At 49.6% G+C, this 12,500-nt stretch overlaps 1 protein-coding gene across 6 annotated transcripts in view; it reads right to left on the minus strand.

The window, feature by feature from the left end:
• arfip2b (ADP-ribosylation factor interacting protein 2b) overlaps window positions 1-12,500 on the minus strand; it is a 65,637-nt gene that overhangs the window by 27,292 nt on the left and 25,845 nt on the right. For 2 of the 6 annotated variants that reach the window (XM_071364977.1, XM_071364980.1), the window contains exon 3: window positions 7,205-7,237. The exons of 2 other annotated variants lie outside the window; for them this stretch is intronic. In XM_071364977.1, coding sequence (XP_071221078.1) covers window positions 7,205-7,237 — 33 coding nt within the window. Of the gene's footprint in view, window positions 1-7,180; window positions 7,238-12,500 lie in introns of all 6 variants that reach the window. 2 more of the 6 variants (XM_071364976.1, XM_071364978.1) reach the window with 1 other exon arrangement.

Below are 12,500 nucleotides of genomic sequence, written 5' to 3' on the forward strand. Positions count from 1 at the left end.
GACAGCTCATGGCTGACTGACGGCTCTGGACGCTCATGGCAGGCTGACGGCTCTGGACGCTCATGGCAGGCTGACGGCTCTGGACGCTCATGGCAGGCTGACGGCTCTGGACGCTCATGGCAGGCTGACGGCTCTGGACGCTCATGGCTGGCTGACGGCTCTGGCTGCTCATGGCTCTCTGACGGCTCTGGCTGCTCATGGCTCTCTGACGGCTCTGGCTGCTCATGGCTCTCTGACGGCTCTGGCTGCTCATGGCTCTCTGACGGCTCTGGCTGCTCATGGCTCTCTGACGGCTCTGGCTGCTCATGGCTCGCTGACGGCTCTGGCAGATCCTGTCTGGTTGGCGGCTCTGGCAGATCCTGTCTGGTTGGCGGCTCTGGCAGATCCTGTCTGGTTGGCGGCTCTGGCAGATCCTGTCTGGTTGGCGGCTCTGGCAGATCCTGTCTGGTTGGCGGCTCTGGCAGATCCTGTCTGGTTGGCGGCTCTGGCAGATCCTGTCTGACGGGCGGCTCTAGCGGCTCCTGTCTGGCGGACGGCTCTAGCGGCTCCTGTCTGGCGGACGGCTCTGTAGGCTCATGGCAGACGGGCGGCTTTGCAGGCTCATGGCAGACGGGCGGCTTTGCAGGCTCATTGCAGACGGATGGCTCAGACGGCGCTGGGGAGACGGATGGCTCAGATGGCGCTGGGGAGACGGATGGCTCAGATGGCGCTGGGTAGACGGATGGCTCAGATGGCGCTGGTGAGACGGATGGCTCAGATGGCGCTGGGGAGACGGATGGCTCTGGCCGGATAATGCGCACTGTAGACCTGGTGCGTGGTGCCGGAACTGGAGGCACCGGGCTAAGGACACGCACCTTCATACTAGTGCGGGGAGCAGGGACAGGGCACACTGGACTCTCAAAGCCCACTCTATACCTGGTGCGAGGTACCGGCACTGGTGACACCGGGCTGAGGGCAAGCACATCAGGATTAGTAGGGGGAGAAGAAACAGTGTGTACAGGGCTCTGGAGATGCACAGGAGGCTTAGTGCGTGGTGCCGGAACTGGAGGCACCGAACTGGATACACGCACTACAGGGAGAGTGCGTGGAGGAGGAACAGGGCTCTGGAAATGCACTGGTAGCCTAGTGCGTAATGTAGGCACTGTAGGTACTAGGCTGGGGCGGGGAGGTGGCGCCGGAAATACCGGACCGTGCAGGCGTACTGGCTCTCTTGAGCATTGAGCCTGCCCAACCTTACCTGGTTGAATGCTCCCGGTCGCCCGCCCAGTGCGGGGAGGTGGAATAACCCGCACCGGGCTGTGTAGGCGAACCGGGGAAACCATGCGTAAGGCAGGTGCCATGTATGCCGGCCCGAGGAGACGCACTGGAGACCAGACGCGTTGAGCCGGCCTCATGACACCTGGCTCAATGCCCAATCTAGCCCTACCAGTGCGGGGAGGTGGAATAACCCGCACCGGGCTATGCACACGTACAGGAGACACCGTGCGCTCTACTGCGTAACACGGTGTCTGCCCGTACTCCCGCTCTCCACGGTTAGCCTGGGAAGTGGGCGCAGGTCTCCTACCTGCCCTAGGCCCACAACCCCTTAGCCCCCCCCCAAGAAATTTTTGGGAGTTACTCACGGGCTTTTCGGGCTTCCGTGCAAGACGCGTCCCCTCATAACTCCGGTTCTTCAACCCAGTAGCCTCTGCTCTCCTCAGTGCCTCCACCTGTTCCCATGGGAGGCGATCCCTTCCAGCCAGGATCTCCTCCCAAGTGTAGCAACCCTTTCCGTCCAATATATCGTCCCATGTCCATTGCTCCTTCTTTTCCTGTCCCTTACTCCGTTGACTCCGCTGCTTGGCTCTGGTATGGTGGGTGGTTCTGTAACGGCGGTCCTCCTCCTCTTCTACCGAAAAGGAGGAGTAGTGAGGGAACCAAGGCGCAGCGGGTTGTGAACACATAATATTTATTAAAGACAAGACGAAAACGAACTATACTTGATAATGATACAAAATAACAAAACGAAAGTAGACAGACCTGAACGACGAACATACATAAACACGAGAACGCACGAACAGGGAAAAAATAGCCTACATGAAATGAACAAACCGTAACAGTCCCGTATGGTGCGACAAACACTGACACAGGAGACAACCACCCACAAACAAACACTGTGAACAGCCTACCTAAATATGACTCTCAATTAGAGGAACGCCAAACACCTGCCTCCAATTGAGAGTCATACCAGGCAACCCTAAACCAACATAGAAACAGATAACATAGAATGCCCACCCAAACTCACGTCCTGACCAACTAACACACAAAACTAAACAGAAAACAGGTCAGGAACGTGACATATTCTAGGTTTTCAAATAGGAACATTCTTCTCTTCTTCTCTCCTCTCCCCTGCAACTCTATACCTGGTCCTTGGTGTACAAGAGAAAGTAGAGCAGTGTGTTTTCTGTCAATATAGTGTGCATTCGTAAAGTATTCAGACCCCTTGACTTTCTCCACAGCCTTATTCTAAAATGGATTCTAAATATGTTTTCCCCCACATCAATCTACACACATTACCCCATAATGAAAAAGCAAAAATGGTTTAGACATTTTTGCAAATGGTGTTAAATATAAAAAACCTGAAATCTCATTTACATAAGTATTCAGACCCCTTTACTCAATACTTTGTTGAAGCACCTTTGGGTATGACGCTACAAGCTTGACACACCTGTATTTGGGGAGTTTCTCCCATTTTTCTCTGCAGATCTTCTCAAGCTCTATCAAGTTGGATGGGGAGCGTCGCTGCACAGCTATTTTCAGATCTCTCCAGAGAAGTTAGATCGAGTTCAAGTCTGGGCTCTGGCTGGGCCACTCAAGGACATTCAGAGACTTGTCCCGAAGCCACTCCTGCGTTGTCTTGGCTGTGTGCTTATGGTTGTTGTCTAGTCGGAAGGTGAACCTTCGCCCCAGTCTGAGGTCCTGAGCGCTCTGGAGCAGGTTTTCATCAAGGATCTCTCTGTACTTTACTCCGTTCATCTTTCCCTCGATCCTGACTAGTCTCCCAGTCCCTGCCGCTGAAAAACATCCCCACAGCATGATGCTGCCACCACCATGCTTCACAGTAGGGATGGTGCCAGGTTTCCTCCAGACGTGACGCTTGGCATTCAGGGAAAAGAGTTCAATCTTGGTTCATTAGACCAGAGAATCTTGTTTCTCATGGTCAGAGTCCTTTAGGTGATTTTTGGCAAATTCCAAGCGGGCTGTCATGTAAGCCACTCCTCAGTAAAAGGCACGTCTGGCCACTCTACCATAAAGGCCTGATTTGGTGGAGTGCTGTAGAGATGGTTGTCCTTCTGGAAGGTTCTCCCATCTCCACAGAGGAACTCTGGACCTCTGTCAGAGTGAACATCGGGTCATTGGTCACATCCCTGACCAAGGCCCTTCTCCCCAGATTGCTTAGTTTGTCCGGGCGGCCAGCTCTAGGAAGAGTCTGGATGGTTCCAAACTTCTTCCATTTAAGAATGATGAAGGCCACTGGTTTCTTGGGGACCTTCAATGCTGCAGACATGTTTTGCTACCCTTCCTCAGATCTGTGCCTCGACACAATCCCGTCTTGGAGCTCTACGGACAATTCCTTCGACCTCACGGCTTGGTTTTTCTAAAAACCCGTTTTTACTTTGTAATTATGATGTCATAACGGGGTATTTGTGTGTAGATTGACGATGAACATGTTTTATTTAATCCATTTTTTGATTAAGGCTGTAACCTAACAAAATGTGGAAAAAGTCAAGGGGTCTGTATACTTTCCGAAAGCACTTTGCCTTGTTACTAAACAACTCCAAATGACTGTTGTTCTCTCAGTTGTATTTTTTCCTGGTTTTAGATTTTGTTTTTCACCTCAAAATTACAACTGTTCATAGAAAAACAACAACAATTTGATGTTCTGATTCCACGTCGATGCTTAAATACATTTTAAAAGTCTCGAAGGAAACTAACAAAATACATTTGAGTGTAATTCCCCTTTAATTGCGCCTCTAGCCAGTGAGGAACGTGCCGGTCTTGTGACGGTCCTGTACTCCTGCTTCTCATTTCTTGGTAAAGATTACAAATAACAGCTAAAATAGATCCACTCACTCATAATATACTTCTGCCAGGTAAGACTACTTTGCAGTTAAATGTTTAATTGAGAAGGTTTTAGGGGGGGAAAGTATTTTTGTCAACCCACAAGACAGTTATCACATTAACTGGTTACACATGGACACGTGTACCACACAGACAGACAGAGGGGCAATATTGATGAATTCAATTGGAAGATAGGTTTGTCTTTTTAAGCCAATAAGTGACTAACCAGGGGTAGGTTTGTCTTTTTAAGCCAATAAGAGACTAACCAGGTGTAGGTTTGTCTTTTTAAGCCAATAAGTGACTAACCAGGTGTAGGTTTGTCTTTTTAAGCAAATAAGTGACTAACCAGGCGTAGGTTTGTCTTTTTAAGCCAATAAGGGACTAACCAGGTGTAGGTTTGTCTTTTTAAGCCAATAAGTGACTAACCAGGCGTAGGTTTGTCTTTTTAAGCCAATAAGTGACTAACCAGGTGTAGGTTTGTCTTTTTAAGCAAATAAGTGACTAACCAGGCGTAGGTTTGTCTTTTTAAGCCAATAAGTGACTAACCAGGTGTAGGTTTGTCTTTTTAAGCCAATAAGTGACTAACCAGGCGTAGGTTTGTCTTTTTAAGCCAATAAGTGACTAACCAGGTGTAGGTTTGTCTTTTTAAGCCAATAAGTGACTAACCAGGCGTAGGTTTGTCTTTTTAAGCAAATAAGTGACTAACCAGGCGTAGGTTTGTCTTTTTAAGCCAATAAGTGACTAACCAGGTGTAGGTTTGTCTTTTTAAGCCAATAAGTGACTAACCAGGCGTAGGTTTGTCTTTTTAAGCCAATAAGTGACTAACCAGGCGTAGGTTTGTCTTTTTAAGCCAATAAGGGACTAACCAGGTGTAGGTTTGTCTTTTTAAGCCAATAAGTGACTAACCAGGGGTAGGTTTGTCTTTTTAAGCCAATAAGGGACTAACCAGGGGTGGGATAAAGTCACTGTTGCATTGACTAGATAGAAGCTTGTGGTGTCTGATACTGTTGTGAGATTTGTTTATGGCCGTTTGCAGTGGAAGACGTGAAAGTTGCCAGGTACTTTCAGAATTGTCATAGGTCACCTGCGAGCTACTGGTAGCTTGCCTGGTTGGAGACCCCTGGTATATACAAGCAGACACACACACACACACACACACACACACACACACTAGAAGCAGTAAATCCATTGGAACAGGCAGCAATACCCAGCACTTCAAAAAACAATGGATTTCCTGTTGAGAATAAAAACCTGTTAAACAAGGTATATGTGTTGTCGTTAGTTTAGGACCACTGAGGGAGAGAAGAACGTCTCTCAAACCAACATGTGTTTGCCCATAAAGACCCTAAAGGAAGTAACCCTAAAGGAAGTTGGAGCATGGGCAACGCCGTTGAGGACTTACACCATTTTGAAGTAGTTAACTGGGTTGGACTTCCTATGGGTTAAGGAAGGATCACATAATTCCATGCAGGTCATCAGCCAATGAATTATACTCATGAGGAAACATTCCATAACTCCAGGGGGCAGTAAATCACCAACCTTGTCTATTTACCTGTTCAGACAACATCCTCCAGGGGGCAGTAAATCACCAACCTTGTCTATTTACCTGTTCAGACAACATCCTCCAGGGGGCAGTAAATCACCAACCTTGTCTTTATACCTGTTCAGACAACATCCTCCAGGGGGCAGTAAATCACCAACCTTGTCTTTATACCTGTTCAGACAACACCCTCCAGGGGGCAGTAAATCCCCAACCTTGTCTATATACCTGTTCAGACAACACCCTCCAGGGGGCAGTAAATCCCCAACCTTGTCTATATACCTGTTCAGACAACACCCTCCAGGGGGCAGTAAATCACCAACCTTGTCTATATACCTGTTCAGACAACACCCTCCAGGGGGCAGTAAATCACCAACCTTGTCTTTATACCTGTTCAGACAACACCCTCTCCAGGTGGCAGTAAATCACCAACCTTGTCTTTATACCTGTTCAGACAACACCCTCTCCAGGTGGCAGTAAATCACCAACCTTGTCTTTATACCTGTTCAGACAACACCCTCCAGGGGGCAGTAAATCACCTACCTTGTCTATATACCTGTTCAGACATCACCCTCCAGGGGGCAGTACGCACATTTTCAGTTTGTTTACCAACTCATAGAAATAGAAGAAGAACAAAAGTGACTACTTCAAAATAGAGATGACCTCAAAGGCCCTGCCTGTGCTCTAACAGACACCATTATGGGACAGATTCAAAGAAGAGTCCTCTATCCTTCTCTATGGCGCTCTATGGCGCTAAATTACGATTTGTTTTCATTATCACAGGATTCGGTAATAAACTGGGTCTTTTTTTTACAAGGAGCACGTGTGCCCCTTAAGTTGGAAAATGTAGGCGCACACAAAGAAAAGTAGGAGCACACAAAGAAAAGTAGGAGCACACAAAGAAAAGTAGGAGCACACAAAGAAAAGTAGGAGCACACAAAGAAAAGTAGGAGCACACAAAGAAAAGTAGGAGCACACAAAGAAAAGTAGGAGCACACAAAGAAAAGTAGGAGCACACAAAGAAAAGTAGGAGCACACAAAGAAAAGTAGGAGCACACAAAGAAATGTAGGAGCGCAATGAAAACTATGAGGTAATAGAATGTTTAACATTTCTCTAGTCGCAAAGTTGCTCCTAAATAAAAAAACAATTCACAGGTCACACAGCTAAACTATTTAGGTGGATTTGCAAGTACAATGGTGACACTGTAGAGCCCCCGACACGTCCTCATTTTGATTTGATTTGATTTGACAGACCTTCGACCAGAGTTAGCCTAGTGGAGGAGGGGGGGGGGGTCAAAACCACAACACACAGATTCAGTCAACCTGCCTAATGCTTTGTCATCAACTTATAAAATATATACATCATGTGCAGCCTAGCAGCCATGTTAAGTAACGCATGGTGCTTGTTGCAATGACTACGAGACCCATTTCATTCAGCAAGTCAGACAACGTGACAAAACATTAGGTGGCATTGCTTGACTCTATAGTACGTGTACACACACACACACACACACACACACACACTGTTGTCCTTCTCACCCTGGTGATTGTGAAACTCCCTACCTTCTCATCTAAGCTCCACTGTAGCTTAGCAACCTAGACACAGATGGAGGGGGGAGAAATAAAGAGACAGACAGGAAGAAAAAAAATATGAAAAAACAAATGACAATGTGTAACTGAATCACGACACAATGCAAAAAGGATACCAACAATAGGCCTTGATGGTGATATGAGGAAGTCATTAACCTGGTCCCAGATCTGTTAGTTCTCTTGATGGGCTACAGAATATAGTGATATGAGGAAGTCAGTAACCTGGTCCCAGATCTGTTAGTTCTCTTGATGGGCTACAGAATATAGTGATATGAGGAAGTCAGTAACCTGGTCCCAGATCTGTTAGTTCTCTTGATGGGCTACAGAATATAGTGATATGAGGAAGTCATTAACCTGGTCCCAGATCTGTTAGTTCTCTTGATGGGCTACAGAATATAGTGATATGAGGAAGTCAGTAACCTGGTCCCAGATCTGTTGGCTCTCTTGATGGGCTACAGAATATAGTGATATGAGGAAGTCAGTAACCTGGTCCCAGATCTGTTAGTTCTCTTGATGGGCTACAGAATATAGTGATATGAGGAAGTCAGTAACCTGGTCCCAGATCTGTTAGTTCTCTTGATGGGCTACAGAATATAGTGATATGAGGAAGTCAGTAACCTGGTCCCAGATCTGTTAGTTCTCTTGATGGGCTACAGAATATAGTGATATGAGGAAGTCAGTAACCTGATCCCAGATCTGTTAGTTCTCTTGATGGGCTACAGAATATAGTGATATGAGGAAGTCAGTAACCTGGTCCCAGATCTGTTAGTTCTCTTGATGGGCTACAGAATATAGTGATATGAGGAAGTCATTAACCTGGTCCCAGATCTGTTAGTTCTCTTGATGGGCTACAGAATATAGTGATATGAGGAAGTCAGTAACCTGGTCCCAGATCTGTTAGTTCTCTTGATGGGCTACAGAATATAGTGATATGAGGAAGTCAGTAACCTGGTCCCAGATCTGTTGGCTCTCTTGATGGGCAACAGAATATAGTGATATGAGGAAGTCATTAACCTGGTCCCAGATCTGTTGGCTCTCTTGATGGGCTACAGAATATAGTGATATGAGGAAGTCATTAACCTGGTCCCAGATCTGTTGGCTCTCTTGATGGGCTACAGAATATAGTGATATGAGGAAGTCATTAACCTGGTCCCAGATCTGTTGGCTCTCTTGATGGGCTACAGAATATAGTGATATGAGGAAGTCATTAACCTGGTCCCAGATCTGTTGGCTCTCTTGATGGGCTACAGAATATAGTGATATGGGGAAGTCAGTAACCTGCTCCCAGATCTGTTGGCTCTCTTGCTTACTCTATAGATGCCATTGTCTCATGGAGTTGGTGTGATAACCCAAACAGACTGGCACTCAGGCTAGGAAATCAAAGTTTTAAACAATGATCGGCCATGGAGATGCACGGTGGCTTCAAAACAAATGGTGGGAGAGAGCCAAGATGGAGGCACGGTGGCTTCAAAACAAATGGTGGGAGAGAGCCAAGATGGAGGCACGGTGGCTTCAAAACAAATGGTGGGAGAGAGCCAAGATGGAGGCACGGTGGCTTCAAAACAAATGGTGGGAGAGAGCCAAGATGGAGGCACGGTGGCTTCAAAACAAATGGTGGGAGAGAGCCAAGATGGAGGCACGGTGGCTTCAAAACAAATGGTGGGAGAGAGCCAAGATGGAGGCACGGTGGCTTCAAAACCCCTGTCAGTCATCTAGTGTGTATGTATGTACGTATATATAAATAAATCAACCCCAGAAAATAGATATGATTATTAGCACTGGTTTAACATTCGTATTGGCCGATATCATCCAATGACAGAGCAACATCATTACAATGTCTATTGGTTGACTAATCAATGAATTGACCCATGGAGAAGACTGGGCCCTTCAGCAGATCAGAATGCATCGGGAACATTCAGATATAGATATGTGATATAGAACAAACATGCCTCTCCGACATGTAGACCAATGGAATCGCGGTACGCTCTATTCATGGCATTTCTATCTGCAGCGTTCGACAACGTTTTGGTAACTGAACATCACCTTGATGTTGAGGAAACCAAGACATGAGATCTGAACCGCTGTCATGATAGCAGTATTACGACACCACAAAACTACATTTACGGGCTTTTCTTTCTTCTTCACAAAACAGACTGAACTCAATTGGTCCTTAAAAAAAAAGTGCTGACAACCGAAGGCTTCTTGTTTGCAACATTAGAACGTTTTTTTTGGGGGGGAGGGGGGGGGTCAAGAAACTGTCCGCTTCCGAATATCGCGATGCTAGTATAAGTACAACCCTAATCTGAAAAGAACACAGTATAGAATGGCACCTTTTAATTGAGGGTATTTTCATACTTATATGATTTCCTGTTCAGAATACATTACGCCACAGGTTACGCGTTACGCCACAGGCCGGCCCTCCCTGCGTTACGCCGCAGGCCGGCCCTCCCTGCGTCACGCCGCAGACCGGCCCTCCCTGCGTTACGCCGTAGACCGGCCCTCCCTGCGTCACGCCGCAGGCCGGCCCTCCCTGCGTCACGCCGCAGACCGGCCCTCCCTGCGTTACGCCGCAGGCCGGCCCTCCCTGCGTTACGCCGTAGACCGGCCCTCCCTGCGTTACGCCGCAGACCGGCCCTCCCTGCGTCACGCCGTAGACCGGCCCTCCCTGCGTTACGCCGTAGACCGGCCCTCCCTGTGTCACGCCGTAGACCGGCCCTCCCTGCGTTACGCCGTAGACCGGCCCTCCCTGCGTTACGCAGACCAGCAGACCAGCAGGATGGACCAGCAGCCTGGACCGGCAGCCTGGACCAGCAGCCTAGACCAGCAGGATAGACCAGCAGGATGGACCAGCAGCCTGGACCAGCAGCCTGGACCAGCAGGATAGACCAGCAGGATGGACCAGCAGCCTGGACCAGCAGCCTGGACCAGCAGCCTGGACCAGCAGCCTAGACCAGCAGGATAGACCAGCAGCCTGGACCAGCAGCCTGGACCAGCAGGATAGACCAGCAGCCTGGACCAGCAGCCTGGACCAGCAGGATAGACCAGCAGGATGGACCAGCAGCCTGGACCAGCAGCCTGGACCAGCAGCCTGGACCAGCAGCCTAGACCAGCAGGATAGACCAGCAGGATGGACCAGCAGCCTGGACCAGCAGCCTGGACCAGCAGCCTAGACCAGCAGGATAGACCAGCAGGATGGACCAGCAGCCTGGACCAGCAGCCTAGACCAGCAGGATAGACCAGCAGGATGGACCAGCAGCCTGGACCAGCAGCCTAGACCAGCAGCCTAGACCAGCAGGATAGACCAGCAGGATGGACCAGCAGCCTGGACCAGCAGGATAGACCAGCAGGATGGACCAGCAGCCTGGACCAGCAGCCTGGACCAGCAGCCTAGACCAGCAGGATAGACCAGCAGGATGGACCAGCAGCCTGGACCAGCAGGATAGACCAGCAGGATAGACCAGCAGGATAGACCAGCAGGATGGACCAGCAGCCTGGACCAGCAGCCTGGACCAGCAGCCTAGACCAGCAGGATAGACCAGCAGGATAGACCAGCAGGATAGACCAGCAGCCTGGACCAGCAGCCTGGACCAGCAGCCTAGACCAGCAGCCTAGACCAGCAGGATAGACCAGCAGCCTGGACCAGCAGGATAGACCAGCAGCCTGGACCAGCAGCCTAGACCAGCCCAGTAATAACGGAGAACAACTGGACTAGGTTAACGCTCCAAGGACAAAGTTACAGCAGTTTTCGGGAAAGAAAGAAAACAACGGCCTTGTTGCTATGACAACGTATGTTAATATTCAGCTAGGAACAATAAATAACCCTGACTCTTTGACCCCTGATGAAAAAAACATCCTCCTTCAACACACTGCTAGGCTGCGTCCAACACTTTGGAACAGTGGCTACAGGCCCTGGTTACACGAATAGGGATGCAGCTTCACTGTGGGCCTACAGTCTGTCTCTGTGTCTGCCTGTCTGGAGTGTTTGACTAAAGGACTGGCTAACAAAGAAAGACGCTTCCAGTCCAGATCGTGAGCCAGCCTGTTAACCTACTCTCCCCCTCTCCATCTACTGCCCTCTCCCTCCCTCCCTCCCTCCCTCCCTCCCGGATCTGCAGTCCCTGTTAACCTACTCCCCCCCTCCCCCTCTCCATCTACTGCCCTCTCCCTCCCTCCCTCCCTCCCTCCCTCCCTCCCTCATCTGCAGTCCCTGTTAACCTACTCTCCCCCTCTACATCTACTGCCCTCTCTCTCTCTCCCTCCCTCCCTCCCTCCCTCCCGGATCTGCAGTCCCTGTTAACCTACTCCCCCCCTCTCCATCTACTGCCCCCTCCCTCCCTCCCTCCCTCCCTCCCGGATCTGCAGTCCCTGTTAACCTACTCCCCCCCTCTCCATCTACTGCCCCCTCCCCTCCCTCCCGGATCTGCAGTCCCTGTTAACCTACTCTCCATCTACTGCCCTCTCCCTCCCTGCCCCTCCCTCCCTGCCCCTCCCTCCCTCCCTCCCTCCCCCCCGGATCTGCAGTCCCTATTAACCTACTCCCCCCCTCTCCATCTACTGCCCCCCCTCCCTCCCTCCCTCCCTCCCTCCCGGATCTGCAGTCCCTGTTAACCTACTCCCCCCCTCTCCATCTACTGCCCCCTCCCTCCCTCCCGGATCTGCAGTCCCTGTTAACCTACTCTCCATCTACTGCCCTCTCCCTCCCTCCCTCCCTGCCCCTCCCTCCCTCCCTCCCGGATCTGCAGTCCCTGTTAACCTGGGTAGTGTTTGCTCAACAAGGTGTGCTTTAGGGCGGGCTGTTAAGAACACACAGAACCGGTTACACACGGACACAACCATCGCACCTCATTCCACTCACTTCATCTCTAATCTAGGGCAGTAAAAGGCCACAGAGCTCATCAACATGTTTGCATAGCTAGAGGTTGAATAGTTTACAGGCGTAATAACATCACACCCAGAGGGACCACCTTCTAAAACGAGTCTAAAAGAGATCTGTAGCCTACGTCACCACGACACGGTTTGCACTGACAACTCTTTACAATGGAAATCAACGGTTTCCTTTACATTTATCAGGATCGTCAAGTCCAACCTTATTCCTGAATGGACTCTTACCACACTGTTAACTTGGTGAGGCAATACCTCCCGAACAATTTCTCACATACACCCACAGAGACAAAAAACAAACATAGCCTGGCTCGAAGGCCCTTAAATAGCCACGCCACCTGTTAATAAAACTAGACGTTCCCATGGATACCGTGGAAGTGCAACAGGT

Source organism: Salvelinus alpinus, chromosome 24, assembly GCF_045679555.1.
Source record: "Salvelinus alpinus chromosome 24, SLU_Salpinus.1, whole genome shotgun sequence".
Taxonomy (NCBI): domain Eukaryota; kingdom Metazoa; phylum Chordata; class Actinopteri; order Salmoniformes; family Salmonidae; genus Salvelinus; species Salvelinus alpinus.